Below are 14219 nucleotides of genomic sequence, written 5' to 3'. Positions count from 1 at the left end.
TACAGTACATATCACACCTTTATTGTATTTTTCATTAAATATGTTGATTTGCTAGCGCCACCATGGCAACATATTATATATTTCACATCCTCGTATTGGCTTTGAAGTTTCTGTAAGTATCAGCAGAGGAAATGTCTTCTTAAGAAAAGAAAAAAGGAAAATGAAAAAATGGAACGTATATAGTGTTGGCATAGTCCAGTAGTGGTGAGGTTTTTCCTCGAGGAAGACCATTCCATTCTGACATCACCCTCTATTGCATCATCTTCCAATTGAGTGGCGCACAGACGCAATGTGGCCACTAGGGGCAGTGTGCATGCTTGAAACTCAGGATCAGCTCACGTTCTCTCTTCTTTCCATTGGCAAAATAATGTCCGGAAAAATATAAAGCACAAATATGCGTGAACATGATACATGTAGTTTCTCATAAGCTACTTATGTTTCTTTTCTCATACAGCCATGATATAAAGTCAAAGGATAATATTTTCACAGCCACTCAATATAGGAAAATTAAGCTACATTACATCTAAAGGTATAGGGTGATAGTTCTAGATATGTTGGGTCATAATGATGATGGTCACTATCATCATTACATTAACTGATCTTTATGATATTGATAGAAATAAAAACAAACATTTTGATAAGGAAACCATGAATTACACAACATAAACAAGAGAAAAAAATAACAGAATATCATGGTCATACAAAATATAGTCCTCCATGCATTAGTCAATGCTTGTCAGCTTGATGTATCATATATGCTACATTCTCTTTTATATCAGTTTTTTTCTCATATTCTATGACATAAAGGTAAACACACAGTCCGTATTAGTATGCTGCAATTCTTGTAAATCATAGAAAGTAAATCGGAATGTTTAAAGAGCCAAACATTGTAAGCTAGCAAATACAAACAAAGCTTTTTGACAGCATTTACTAAAATGTTCAATTTTGCTGTGAGCCAGAATTTAAAGTACGTAGTTTTAAAAGTTTTTTTAAAAGTTTTTTTTTTTTTTTTTTGCTTTTTATTTTATAATTTTTTTATCTGAATGATCACGACATATGTACATCACCAGAACAATAGCAAGCTCAATATTAACATTCTTATCGTTCAAAATGTGATATATTGCACACACATAAATAGACATAAAAATACAGTACAGACTGTAAGGTGATTCTCTTTACATATCTATACATTTAAAATGCATACCAAAAACAGCTTAAAAAAAGAAATAGGAAATAAAATGTTAAAAATACACTCCTTTTAATAATGTCCATATATGCGAATGGCCCACTGGTTTTGGTGTAGGTGATGACCTTTAGCAAAACATTTGAACGCTCTGGTCCATGTGCGATAACATGTAAACGACCCTCAGAGAGGAAGGGGAAAGGGCGTGGTTGTTGGAAAGCAGGTGTGGCTTAGGAGACACGCCTCCAGCTTGACTGACAGACATTTGGGTTTTTGCTGATGGTTTCTCCTCGATGGGGAAAAACTGAAGCTTAATATTCCATTAACTACAAAATATACACAGACAAAGACACATTACTAAACATTAAAGCAACATAGGAATAGGCATAATAATAAATAGCTATAATTCATGTTCTAACTGTCAAATCATTATTATGCCCAGCAAAGCCACTATGAATCATACTGTATCCACTGTATGATTTGAATTAGAGAGTCATTATTGAATTAAATGATTTATCCCTTTAAATAGTTGAGATGGTCTATAAGTCTTACTTGATGGGCACGCTGGGTGCTCCAGAGCGATGGAAGTGAATGTTCAGCCACTTGCCATCTCGGCGGTGCCAGACACGAGTCTCCTCTGATTGCATGGTGCGTGGCATACCGCCTGCATCCATGTACTGGGTGAGACGTATGTACGCAATACATGCCGCGTCCTCCCCGATCAGGTGCACGTGAGGGTTCAGCAGGATCGTGTGGACAGGTTTATTACCTTTGGACAGTGCTAAAGAGAAATAAAGGCAGACTAGATGTGGCAAGAATGTAAGGAAATACTGCTTATTCTTAAAATCAATAAAGTAGGATTTTATTTATATATTAAGTTATTTTGCTAGATATTGTTCTCAGCGGGGTCACATATTATCAAGGACTTGAGGCAAAACTGCCACCAAAAGTGACAAAAATGCTCCAGATATGAAAAAACTCTGAAAATGCCCTCATAAAGAGTGCCTTTGTTGTTGTAATGTGCTGTTTATTATTTTATATATTTCCTACACTCAAAAAAAATATTTTAGCCTATTTCAAGTTCATAACAAATTTCCATAAAATGCAACTGTTTAATCTTTAACAAAAATAAATAAATAATAATAATGTATATAATATATATATATATATATATACACTATATTGCCAAAAGTATTCGCTCATCTGCCTTTAGACGCATATGAACTTAAATGACATCCCATTCTTAATCCATAGGGTTTAATATGACGTCGGCCCACCCTTTGCAGCTATAACAGCTTCAACTCTTCTGGGAAGGCTTTCCACAAGGTTTAGGAGTGTGTTTATGGGAATTTTTGACCATTCTTCCAGAAGCGCATTTGTGAGGTCAGACACTGATGTTGGACGAGAAGGCCTGGCTCCCAGTCTTCGCTCTAATTCATCCCAAAGGTCCTCTATCGGGTTGAGGTCAGGACTCTGTGCAGGCCAGTCAAGTTCTTCCACATAAACTCGCTCATCCATGTCTTTATGGACCTTGCTTTGTGCACTGGTGCGCAGTCATGTTGGAACAGGAAGGGGCCATCCCCAAACTGTTCCCACAAAGTTGGGAGCATGGAATTGTCCAAAATCTCTTGGTATGCTGAAGCATTCAGAGTTCCTTTCACTGGCACTAAGGGGCCAAGCCCAGCTCCTAAAAACAACCCCACACCATAATCCCCCCTCCACCAAACTTCACAGTTGGCACAATGCAGTCAGACATGTACCGTTCTCCTGGCAACCGCCAAACCCAGACTCGACCATCAGATTGCCAGATGGAGAAGCGTGATTCGTCACTCCAGAGAACGCGTCTCACTGCTCTAGAGTCCAGTGGCAGCGTGCTTTACACCACTGCATCCGACGCTTTGCATTGCACTTGGTGATGTATGGCTTGGATGCAGCTGCTCGGCCATGGAAACCCATTCCATGAAGCTCTCTACGCACTGTTCTTGAGCTAATCTGAAGGCCACATGACCTTTGGAGGTCTGTAGCGATTGACTCTGCAGAAAGTTGGCGACCTCTGCGCACTATGCGCCTCAGCATCCGCTGACCCCGCTCTGTCATTTTACATGGCCTACCACTTCGTGGCTGAGTTTCTGTCATTCCCATTCGCTTCCACTTTGTTATAATACCACTGACAGTTGACTGTAGAATATTTAGTAGCGAGGAAATTTCATGACTGGACTTGTTGCACAGGTGGCATCCTACCACAGTACCACGCTGGAATTCACTGAGCTCCTGAGAGCGGCCCATTCTTTCACAAATGTTTGTAGAAGCAGTCTGCATGCCTAGGTGCTTCATTTTATACACCTGTGGCCATGGAAGTGATTGGAACACCTGAATTCAATTATTTGGATGGGTGAGCGAATACTTTTGGCAATATAGTGTATACATAGTACTGTGCAAAAGTCTTAGGCACATAAGATGTTTAACAAAAACATTTGTCTTAAGATGGTTATTTATATTTTCAGCTTTAGTGTGTCAATAGGAAATATACATTTTAGACTCCCAAATATTTCTTTTGCAAATAGAATAGAATAGAAGAACAGGGAGCCCTGCAACAGATGAACAATTATCCCAACAGAGCTCCCCACTGAACATCGAGTCAGTCTGGGATTACATTAAGAGACAGAAGCAATTGAGACAGCCTAAATAGATAGAAGAACTGTGGTGGATTCTCCAAGAAGCTTTGAACATCCTATCTGCCAACAACCAAAAAAAAAAAAAAACTGTATCCATGTGTACCTAGGAGAATTGGTGCTGTTTTGAAGGCAAAGGTGGTCACACCAAATATTGATTTAGCTTTTTTTATGTTTACTGGACTTTGTATGATGTTAATTGATAAATGAAAACTATTTATGGCATTATTTTTGAAGACATCCTCACTATGCAACATTTTTCCCAAGTGCCTAAAACTTTTGCACAGTACTGTATATATATTTTAAATTTGATGGAAATTTGTTATGAAATTGAAAAAAAAAAAATAAATGTTGAGTGTAATATTTAATTCTAGGATATCTTGTAATGGGTTTAGTGCCTCTGCAGAGACTGTAGTGACCTGTACAGATATACAGTTACCTGTACTTACTGTCTCAGTGGTAAGTGTTGTGGAATCTGCAGCTAATATATCATTTTTTATAAAAAATAATAGTACAATTTTGAAACATCAATTACATCAAGATCTAACATGACAATACAAAAAAATTATAATCTGATATAGACCTTATTTCGGCCAATAATTTAAAATGCTGTCTAGCTCGGCATTGATAGTGTTATGACATCTTGAGCATTATTTAGAGCTACTTTTGTACATGACGTTGATTTGATTTTAGTAAATGTCCATAACTTATTCAACTGAGGTATTTGACATACTGTAACAGGATGACACACTGGCTTTATATGGTTAAAAAAAACAACAACCCTCATGAAAGGTATAAAATGCCCCTGTAAATGTTTTCCATGGGCAAATACTTCCCCTTAAAGAGATAGTTCACCCTAAAATTTTAATTCTTTCTTCCATGGGACACAAAAGATGTCAGGCAGAATGTTAGGGACAGCTTTCGTCAACATTCACTTTCAGTGCATCTTTTAATAGAATGAGTACAGTAAATAGTGACTGAAGCTGTCAGTCCCTAAAATTTTTTTGGTGAACTAACCCTTTAGAAAGAATGTGGTAACACTTTACAATAAGGTTCCATTTGTTAACATTAGGTAACACAAACTAACAATGAACGATACTTAATAAGCATTTATTAATCTTAGTCAATGTTGATTTTAACATACAGTAATACATTTTTTAAATCAAAAGTTGTATTTGTTAACATTAGTTAAAGCTGGACTATGTAAGATTTCTTTTTTCTTTTTGGTTACAATTAACAAAAGTTCATTATTAAGTGTGTACATAAAAAATCCATGTTAAAAAAAACCATATCCCGATTCACTACAGTGAACCTACAATAATGATTTTTATTTTGAAGGAATTTGAGCCGTTGGGTTGGATTTGGCATGAAATCGCAGGCATATGTCATTCGTCCTTGCATGTTTACATCACATCCATAAGCTGAGAAAGAAGATCCGGGCCGGCTGTGTCATGAGAAGCGAGTGTGACAGCAATAGCTGTTCAGTCAAACCAGTCGCAGTTTCAGGAGTCAGGACAGCAGCGGAAGTAATATCACTTTCCTAATGAATTTTACAGTTTTTTAACTGTTTTGGCAAAGTTGTTTACCTGCTATCCTGCTTGGATATGTTTTCTGGTAGGGATGTTGAAGCTTATATCATATGTCATGCTTTAATGAATCGAACATTACTCATGTGTACCGTTTTTTTCAGTGATGTTGCTGTTACATATTTACTAATATTCATGACTTCTGGTTCTGACAGTTTCGAGATTCCCAAATCGTGTCTCTAAATGTGTGTAAGTATTATTTTCATGTTCAATAAAGTATTTAATCATTATGAAATCTTTGCTTTGCATTTTTATATTACAGTCTGTTTACAGTGCATAGACCTACTATTGTAGTATGACGTTCACTTGCATGGTCAACTGAGGCTGTAGACTGTAATATAAAAATTGTCTTCAATTTTATTGAGAAGGATATAGTTGCAGGCATTGCTCCAAAAAGGGGCGTGAGCTCCAAACTGCCACTGAAGATACAGGGAGCCCCTAACCTAACCCTTTCCCTAACCTTACCATGAGTGGAAGTGAAGCCCCATTTTGGAGTTGCTGCCAACCCCCATTTGGAGGTCTCAGGCCTGCAGCTATACCTACTTGCTCATATCAGCCATTTCACAAGTTTCACCTCTTAATATAATATGTGTAGTACAATACAAACATTAATGTGTATTGTGTTGTGGATAAAACACTTTAGTAATCATATTAAAATATAATTAAGAGTGTTGTTTATCTTCCTCAAAGTAAGTAATATATCGGTTATACATTTTTAAGCGAATAACATAAAATCGACATGAAAATAGCTCATTGTGACTACGCTTTGCAGGTAATCTCCCAAATCCTCGCTCAAACCATGAGATTAATCCATCAGAAGACCAGTGCTAATCACAACTCATGTAAATATAAGCATGAATGTATGTTCCTCCGCAAGTAACTTGCAGTTTTATGCTTCAACTGTTAGAGGGCTAAAAGTTACATAGTGTATCTTTAATGCACTATGAACTAACAATGAACAATAGTATTTTTATGAACTAACATTAACAAAGATTAATAAATGATGTCAAAAATATATAGTTCATTGTTTGTTCATGATAACTAATGCATAAACTAATGTTAATGAATGGAACCTTATTGTAAAGTGTTACCAAGAAAGTTCATTTCTGGCACTGGTTCTGAGTGTGAAAAGGTTACATTATTGATCTAGATACCGTTCTCAAAGTAGAACCTGTGGAAATCATGCCCCTCCACCAGGTTTCCCAATGCCTCCGGCTCAAAAGAAGTCAGACCAGGGTCGCAAATCTTTCTGTGAGAAAAAAATGAAGCTAAAAGTTTAGTTTTGTGGTTAACAAATATAGTACAAAAGCACCAGGAGCATTCCATTATTGGAATATCAAAAATCAACACTGCATTCTGGGAACATACAGTATGTGGTAGTTAACTTGACTATATGAATTTCTTTGGATCCCTGTCTGCCAATCAAAAGCTGTAACAAAGTGAGGCTTGGTTCTAATTATAGACGGAGCACCTGTTGTGATGAAGACAGGTGACCATTAAATGTAATCTCCGTAATCAAGAGAAAATAAAGCAATGCATCAGTGTTCTTAAGAGGTGCTGTGGTTGTCATAGAGACGGGTCCGTGTGTTCACTCACGCGTAAACCTCAAAGTCGCCGTTGTTGATGGATTCAATCAGCTGCTCGGTCACCTTTATGATCTCCTGCTTACGAGCTGAAACACACAGAGACGCATCTAGCGTGTGAGTCAGCGACCCTCACACCATGACAATCCAAATTATTAATCAACAACCCATTTAATTTCAACACTTTGTTTTAGGTGTCCGAATTTATGCAATCCACAAAATGCAAACGTTTGTTTAGAAAGTACCAGAAAAAAAATCAAAGATTTACAGAGAACATTTATAGCTTATTTTTGGTCATTACTGACTTGCTAAGAAGTTGTTTGAATATTATATCATGGCTATATGCAATTTTGTTTATTCATTTATTATAAGATAAACATTTTCCACTTGTTATACAATGGGCACCTAAAGGAAAGTATATTCCAGAATTCCTACTTGTCTACATTGATTTTAGAATGAGTAGTGTTTACTGGTAGGAAATCACAGGCAACACTTTCATTCAAAGTATTAAAGTTTAAATTACCTTTATTGATAACTTGGCAAGCTAAGGGACAGTAAAGACATGGCTCATAATTGGTCAAAAAGGCAATTTCTTATAAAAGCACCAAATAAAACTAGTGCAATGTATCTACATCTACTGATGATGACAATAATTCCAGCCCACCGGGCAAAAAGACGTTAAATGTCCTTTGTACTTTTAATATTTAACAGTTAATTTAATGTGAATTCTTAATTAGATCATTAAATCACTCATTCTACAGCACTAAGTTTATAGTGTCTGCAAATTAATAAGTGAAAAGAAAAAAAGGAATGGATACGTTTTCTATCTGATGTCTTTCGCCCGGAAGGCACTGAATGACAAATGAGATGGAAAAGGGTTTGCGGCTTTTAAAAAGAGGACTTTACTTTTCTTCAGAAAAGCATTCCATATAATGCTTGCTCTCTCTTACAATAGACATGCTGTGTAACATGGGGCCTTTGACCTTTTTTCAACATCATTTTCATTATCCAGCATAATGCAGCTGTTAGTGTCTCTGGAAACACAGTTTCCTCTGTGTTTCTTAAGATGATCTCCGGCAAATTTCATGAGAACTGTCAAGCAATGTCTGGCTCATATTTCACTCCAAAATCAAAAGAAAAAAAAATATTTATTTTGCATAAAGAATAAATAAAACAAAGCCAGTTTTTAGGATCATTAAGAATTTTTTGCATGACATTATTTTCAAGACAATTAAGATTGTAATGCAAATACCTCTGTATATAAAATGTATTAAATTATAAAGTTCTTAAAGATATCCATCATGGTAGCTTGTGTTGTGTTAAATTTGATTTATGCTGATTTGAATAAAAACAATACAAAATAATTGTGTCATCATCCAGATTTTTAATACTTGTTAAATTATTATAATTTGTATTTTATTTTATTGTATTTTTAATTTTTGCATATAATTATGAGAATGTGCTTAATTGTCGTGGAAATAATGCAAAAATGCATCTCAGTGGTCCCAAAAATCTGCTTTATTTTCTTTATCCAAAATATTTTTTATGTCTTCTGATCTTGGGGCAAAATATGACCTGGACATGTTTTTGTGAGATTCACCAACCTGGATTTCAAAAATGTCTAAAAAACATTTTCAAGTGAGAAAAACACATGAAAACAATAAAATAAACACATTTTACAAATAGGATTAATCACTTTTTGTATATCAAATGCATTTTATCATATGGTAATGTCAACATTAATATTATGTATAACAGAAATACTGAATCTGACGTTGAAAAAAAGTGTATTGTATTCGATACTGGTTTAGGTCCATTCCATATAATGGAGCTTTAACAAATTCAAATAGTTTCTATTGGTTAAATATTACCAACTTTGAATATGCATAAATGAGGCTATTTTGGTGGTAGGGGATTCTAAATAGGAAGAGCAAACATCAGGCTCTCAGGCAGGATTCTGAAGCAAACACACTCCTTGTACAATATGTCTCTCCTTATAAGGAATGTTGGGTGCAGTACAGGACAAAGCAGAATCAAGTCCTAGGATATGGGGTCAAAATGTCAACTGAGCAGTCTTTTCATTAAAAGGCAGCTTTAGCTGGGTCTCTTGAGGTGACTTGTGGTGCAACCGAAAGGTCTCTAGCACTTTCAGAGAGCTGATGGGCATTCAAAGGATTTTTCTGCCAAGAATGAGAGCTCTAAGGGCAAATGATGGTTCTGCCACACAGAGAGGGCATTTGAGACAAAGCGAGAGTGTCTTTTCATGTAGAGCACATTGTCTATACACTTAAAATATATTTTCCCATTTACTCGAGCATCTCTATATTAATTCAGGGATTTTCTTTTAATCCATCAGGCTTTTCCAACACATGCTACACACATCTGTATCCCCCCCTTCCTTCATAGATTGCGTTTTTTTTTTTTTTTTTTATGGGGTGCTTTTCTGCATGCATTTAAACTCATTAAAAGAAATAAAAAATTTGAAATGCTAATCTGGATTAGATTTGGATATTCCTTCTAAAACTACTATAATAGTCACAGAGAACTTGATGATGTTGTACTTCTTGGGCTTGCAAAATCCTAAAATGCACAGCTGCAGCCCATGAAGGAACAGGGCTACACAAACGTGTGTCTGATAGAACAGCTGGGTGGATTAAAATGTTCCGAGCATTGATGAGGAATGAAGAATATCCTTAACAGGTTAGATTTTAGTAACTGAGGGGCCTCTCGTTCATACAAGGGGGGTCGAAGCATTTGAACGACGTTAGGGGAGGAACGGGGTGATTTTTCTCTCCTGCCCATTACGGACTTACTCAGCACCGAGGAGTTGGGCACCTGCTTGGGCTCGCAGTTTTGCGGGTGGACCGCTGGTTGCCAGATTGAATTAATGCTGAGGTTTCCAAAGCGTCTGGCTGTATATCAAACCAATGAGAGGAAGAAACAACAGGAGCAAGACAAACGAAAAAGAAGGCATTTCAAATAGCACACTCGACAAGAAAAACTGCAACAGATGCCCTGAAGCAGGGAACGAACAAGGGATGGAGGGGAGGAGAGTGTGGAGTGGTCAACAATGGGTTTTGAGTAAATACTGGGTGGGGAAGAAATAAATAAGGAGGAGTGTACAGATGATTGAGGAGAAGCACAAATGGGATAGGTACTTAGGAGGGGAAACAGAGGCAAACGGCACATCTACAGACAGACACACGGGCTGAGAGGTGCTGAGTTTTACCTTTAAGGTCCTCGTCCTCGATAGTAGTGTTGGCACTCTCTGTAGATTCCTGTAGAAATATGGAAGAATCTATATGTCACTTTCCATAAATGGTACAAAATAGAGTATACAAGGTTTACAATTTTTGCAACCCTGTTACCAAAAGTTGGGACATTGATATTTTGTATATATATATATATATATATATTTTTTTAAAGCAACAACATTAAATAAACATAAAAAATATAAAAAAAAATGAATAAAAATCGTATTAATAATATTTTATTTTATTTTATATACACATTATACGAATTTATATACAAATGATTTTTAAAATAAAAATAGAATTATTTTAGAAGATAAATAACAAATAAACCACAATTAAATCACAGTTGTTTAATAACAATAAATTATCTTTTTATTTCTACACTTAAAAAATTATACAATATATATATATATATATATATATATATATATATATATATATATATATATATATATATTTAAACAACAGAAGGGTAGCAAGGTTACAAGTAACAGGGTTGCAGATTTAAACTAAGCTAGATCACTTAAATGAATAATTTACCAAAAAATGTAAATTCTCTCATAATTTACTCACCCTCATGCCATCCCAGATGTGTATGACTTTCTTTCTTCCGCAGAACACAAACAAAGATTTTTAGAAGAATGTTTCATCTCTGTAGGTCCTTTCAATGCAAGTGAATGGTGACCAGACCTTTCAAGTTCCAAAAACCACATAAAGGCAGCACAAAAGTAATGCATACGACTCCAGTGGTTTAATATGTCATCTGAAGCGATGCAGTTGCTTTAGGTGAGAAACAGATCAATATTTAAATAATTTTTTACTATGATTCTCCACTTTCACTTTCAGAATGTGAAAGTGAAAGTCAAGATTTATAGTAAAAAATACTTAAACATTGACCTGTTTCTCACCCACACCTATTAAATCTCTTCTAAAGATATAGATTTAACCTCTAGAGTCGTATGGATTACTTTTATGCTGCCTTTATGTGATTTTTGGAGCTTGAAAGGTCTGGTCACCATTCACTTGCATTTTATGGACTTACAGAGCTGTAATAATCTTCTAAAAATCTTAATTTGTTTTCTGCAGAAGAAAGAAAGTCTGGTGAGAGAATTTTCATTTTTGGGTGAACTATCCCTTTAATAGGGGCTAGCTAGCTGGGACTTATTATTTATTAACTTATATCTACAATAAATTAAAGAAAAATATTTTATATATTTTTCTAAAATAACAGGGCTGAAGGTTGAGCTTGACAAATGTTGTCAACACTACAAGTTAGATTATTTACTTGCCTTCACATCATAAAAGTCTAAATTATATGGATTTCCTGGGAGTCACAATTTAATGATTTGTTCCATTTTTAATGGGGGGAAATCATGTGGGGCATGCCAATTTTGGGGCAAAGCTAGACAAAAAAAAAATTCTCTGGTGACTTTAGGAAATATTTAAAAATATTTTTTGTACAATGAATTGACTAAAAAATGAACAGATTATACCAAAATCATGACACTGTATTGTTTTAAGTCAAGAAGGTCAAGACCACTGAGGAGGCACAGCCCAAAATCACCATTTAAAGGCTATGAATTGTGTCATGTATTGCTTGTGTTGTTGTAAACAATGCTTTAATTAATACTTAAATGTGTTTTATATGGTTATTTCACTTTCTTAGTGATATAGTATCTACAGTATATGAACTATTTATTTCACATATCCATTAAATGTTCTTCTGGTAAAAACTAAATGTAAAAACTAAACAAAAACCAAATGTTACGATTCCATGTTGGGAACCCCTAAAAAGTTCTATATAGAACCTTTTCACCTGGCTCAAAGAACCCTTAAAATGGTTCTATATAGAACCTTTTTGGGGTTCCAAATATGAAGCGAGTGATAGAACCCTTTTGGGTTCTATATGGAACCTAAGAGTGTACTCATCATGTTGAACTTGTGACTTTTTGCCTTTATTGTTAAAAAAGTACTTTAATTTAAACCTTATATATGGAAAATGCAGTAAATCAATATAAAGTTAAATACATTATATTACCTTGTTTCTGTCCACTGGGTTGTGGATAACAGTTGTTTGTGGCTCCTGAAGAAGTGAAAAGGAATGAAGAAAAGATTAACAGAGAAAGAGTATTCTTTCTGCACAAAAAAGTGTGAGTAGGCAAAATGGGTGATAATGGTCATGTACAGTACCACACTCAACATACATGAAATTGGCTTTGTTTTAAGGTAGGCTATTGTGAAGAAACTAAAATACGACCAACATAAGGCAGTCAGAACACAGTAAAATGTTAAAAACATCAACCCATCATTAGTGATGTATTCTGTAGTATGTGCTATTATCTGCATGTCTGCATGTCTGTGGTTTCTGTATTAGGGGGTCACAAGACAAAGACTGAACCTTCACCATGGCACCTTCAGCTCAAACACACACAACATTCACCCTATTTCTTTCACTCGCTACAGACAGTGTACCCTCATAACATTGCCTGCCAGAGCTTTAGCAAACACGGCCTATACATAAACCTGGAGTATTTGAGTCCTCTGTGTATGCTCTGTTTGTCCTCTAATATTTTAGAAGTTGAATGATTGGCTATATATTGATCTTTAGAATGGCTCCTTTTCCAGCTCAGCTGGTTGCCTGAGATGTACAATTGGAACCGTCATTTGCACGTTACCCACTAATTATTTAGTCTAACATAAAAACATTTTTAGCAGACAATTTCTAACCAAAGCAACTTGCAATAAAGTGCCCACATCATGCCTATTACCAAAAGCACAAGAAAGCATTTAGCGCTAACTGTACAGATACAGATATCTGATATGTATGGCATGTATTCCATATACAAGATTGCTCATACTGTATACACTGAAATAGTAATTAGATTATTATATTTTCTTCAGAAAATCTAAGATGTGTGTTCACATGCAAAACCCACTGCCATGATAACACTGCCTGGGTGTTGCTATGCGGTTGTTAAGGTATTCTGAACCTTAAGGACATTAATGTGACCAATCTAAACTAAGAAGTAATAGTAATAATAATAGTAATAGAAATAAAAATAGTAAAACAATACAGTTTACTCTTGTAATATGCATTAGATCTTCTTTTTAAAAAAGATTTCACTGGACCACTGCTATGATGTGATTCCTAGGTGCCCCCCCCCCCCCACACACACATGTTGGTGCGGCTATCCTTATGAGGACTCTCCATAGACATAATGATTTTTATACTGTATGAACTATAGATTCTATCCCCTAACCCTAACCCTACCCCTAAACCTACCCTCACAAAAAACTTTCTGCATTTTCACATTTTCAAAAAAACATCGTTTAGTATGTTTTTTAAGGGACACTAGAAATGTCCTCATAAACCACATTTATAGCATAATACCCTTGTAATTACCGGTTTGTAACCTAAAAAAAAAAGTCCTCGTAAATCACCCAAACCTGTACACACACACACACACACAGTGGCGGATACAATGTAATAAATCAGCCTGGTGGTCTGAGTAGGAATAAACTGAATTTATCATAATGTCTTGTCTAATCACCACCAGATTAAAGAAGATTACATACACACACTTGTCATTTGTCTAAGAAACATCACCCTTTGAGGGTGCAAGTGTATGTGTGTGTGTGTAGGGTTGGGGAGTAATGGAATACATGTAATGTGATTACGTATTTAAAATACAAAATATAAGTAACTGTATTCCACTACAGATACAATTTAAATCACTGGTAATTAAAATACAGTTACATTCAAAAAGTATTTTGATTACTGAAGAGATTACTTTACATTTTATTGTCATTTGTTTCATTTAATATTTAGTCCTTTCAGATGGAAAACATTTATACAGTAGCATCTGGACCAATCAGACACACAATTATTCATTATTTAATTAATAATCCAACAGACGTCTCAAGACCGTAACAAGCAAAGG

General features: G+C 35.4%; 1 protein-coding gene across 12 annotated transcripts in view; it reads right to left on the bottom strand.

Moving 5' to 3' along the window:
- Positions 1-14219, bottom strand: part of LOC127443398 (calcium/calmodulin-dependent protein kinase type II delta 2 chain-like) — a 56701-nt gene continuing 42482 nt past the window's right edge. For 4 of the 12 annotated variants that reach the window (XM_051701967.1, XM_051701968.1, XM_051701964.1 and 1 more), the window contains 8 exons: positions 12317-12361; positions 10254-10302; positions 9838-9936; positions 7548-7568; positions 7038-7113; positions 6596-6690; positions 1736-1964; positions 1-1509 (listed from right to left, as the gene is read on the bottom strand). In XM_051701967.1, the coding sequence (XP_051557927.1) occupies positions 1506-1509; positions 1736-1964; positions 6596-6690; positions 7038-7113; positions 7548-7568; positions 9838-9936; positions 10254-10302; positions 12317-12361 (618 nt within the window). In that variant the 3' untranslated portion in view covers positions 1-1505. Of the gene's footprint in view, positions 1510-1731; positions 1965-6595; positions 6691-7037; positions 7114-7547; positions 7569-9837; positions 9937-10253; positions 10303-12316; positions 12362-14219 lie in introns of those variants that run through there. The other 8 variants (XM_051701974.1, XM_051701975.1, XM_051701971.1 and 5 more) reach the window with 4 other exon arrangements.

Source organism: Myxocyprinus asiaticus, chromosome 7 (assembly GCF_019703515.2).
Source record: "Myxocyprinus asiaticus isolate MX2 ecotype Aquarium Trade chromosome 7, UBuf_Myxa_2, whole genome shotgun sequence".
NCBI lineage: Eukaryota > Metazoa > Chordata > Actinopteri > Cypriniformes > Catostomidae > Myxocyprinus > Myxocyprinus asiaticus.
This window is presented reverse-complemented; position numbering and strand designations above follow the sequence as displayed.